The sequence below is a fragment of the Schistocerca americana genome, chromosome 11 (assembly GCF_021461395.2).
Source record: "Schistocerca americana isolate TAMUIC-IGC-003095 chromosome 11, iqSchAmer2.1, whole genome shotgun sequence".
Taxonomy (NCBI): domain Eukaryota; kingdom Metazoa; phylum Arthropoda; class Insecta; order Orthoptera; family Acrididae; genus Schistocerca; species Schistocerca americana.
In genome coordinates this window covers 163,876,600-163,877,728 of record NC_060129.1, presented here as the reverse complement: position 1 = coordinate 163,877,728, position 1,129 = coordinate 163,876,600, and the positions used below count along the sequence as shown (strand labels likewise).

At 36.6% G+C, this 1,129-nt stretch overlaps 1 protein-coding gene across 1 annotated transcript; it reads right to left on the bottom strand.

Moving 5' to 3' along the window:
• Positions 1-221: 221 nt before the first annotated feature.
• On the bottom strand, positions 222-1,015 carry LOC124553463. The gene is made up of 2 exons (XM_047127322.1): positions 479-1,015; positions 222-398 (listed from the first exon to the last, which is right to left on the bottom strand). The coding sequence occupies exons 1-2, from the start codon at positions 1,013-1,015 to the stop codon at positions 222-224; spliced, it is 714 nt and encodes a 237-aa protein (XP_046983278.1).
• Positions 1,016-1,129: the final 114 nt, after the last annotated feature.

Genomic DNA, 1,129 nt, shown 5'->3' with positions numbered 1-1,129 from the left:
CCCATATATGCGTTTTTCCCATATTTGCGATTTTCCCATATTTGCGTTTTTCCCATTACTCATGAACCCATGCTACCAACCGATTCCTTCTTTTACTCAAATTGTGCCCCCAAATTTTTTTCTCCCATGTTTACTTTTGTCCCATATTTACGTTTGTCCCATATTTACGTTTGTCCCATATTTGCGTTTTTCCCATATTTGCGTTTATGCCATATTTGCGTTTATCCCATATTTGCGGTTTTCCAATATTTGCGTTTTTCCCATATTTGCGTTCTTCCCATATTTGCGTTTTTCCCATATTTGCGTTTATCCCATATTTGCGTTTTTCCCATATTTGCGTTTTTCCCATATTTGCGTTTCTCCCATATTTGAGTTTTCAAATTACTCATGAACTCATGCTACCAACAGATTCCTCCGTTTAGTCAAATTGTATCCACAAATTTCTTTTCTCCCACATCTGCATTTGTCCCATATTTACGTTTGTCCCATATTTACGTTTGTCCCATATTTGTGCTTGTCCCAGATTTGAGTTTGTCCCATATTTGCAATTGTCCCAAATTTGTGTTTGACACATATTTGCGTTTTTCCCGTATTTGCGTTTTTCCCATATATGCGTTTTTCCCATATTTGCATTTTCCCCATATTTGCGTTTTTCCCATATTTGCGTTTTTCCCATATTTGCGTCTTTCCCATGTTTGCGATTTTCCCAAATTAGCGTTTTCCCATATTTGCGGTTTTCCGATATTTGCGGTTTTCCCATATTTTTATGTATCCCATATTTGCGTTTTTCCCATATTTGCGTTTTTCCCATATTTGCGTTATTCCCATATTTGCGTGTTTCCCATATTTGCGTGTTTCCCATATTTGCGTTTTTCCCATATTTGCGTTTTTCCCATATTTGCGTTTTTCCCATATTTGCGTTCTGCCCATATTTGCGTTTTTCCCATATTTGCGTTTTTCCCATATTTGCGGTTTTTCCATATTTACGTTTTTCCCATATTTGCGTTTTTCCCATATTTGCGTTTTTCCAATTACTCATAAACCCATGCTACCAACCGATTCCTTCTTTTACCCAAATTGTGCAACCAAATTTTTCTTCTGCCATATTTACTTTTGTCCCATATTTACG

What these genes read in the sequence shown, in the direction of transcription:
- LOC124553463 (XM_047127322.1), bottom strand. Translation starts at nt 1,015, where the DNA reads ATGGGAAAAACGCAAATATGGGAAAAACGTAAATATGGAAAAACCGCA. An exon ending in AACGTAAATATGGGACAAAC is followed by an intron (nt 399 to 478) that starts GTAAATATGGGA and finishes ATCTGTTGGTAG; the next exon opens with CATGAGTTCATGAGTAATTT.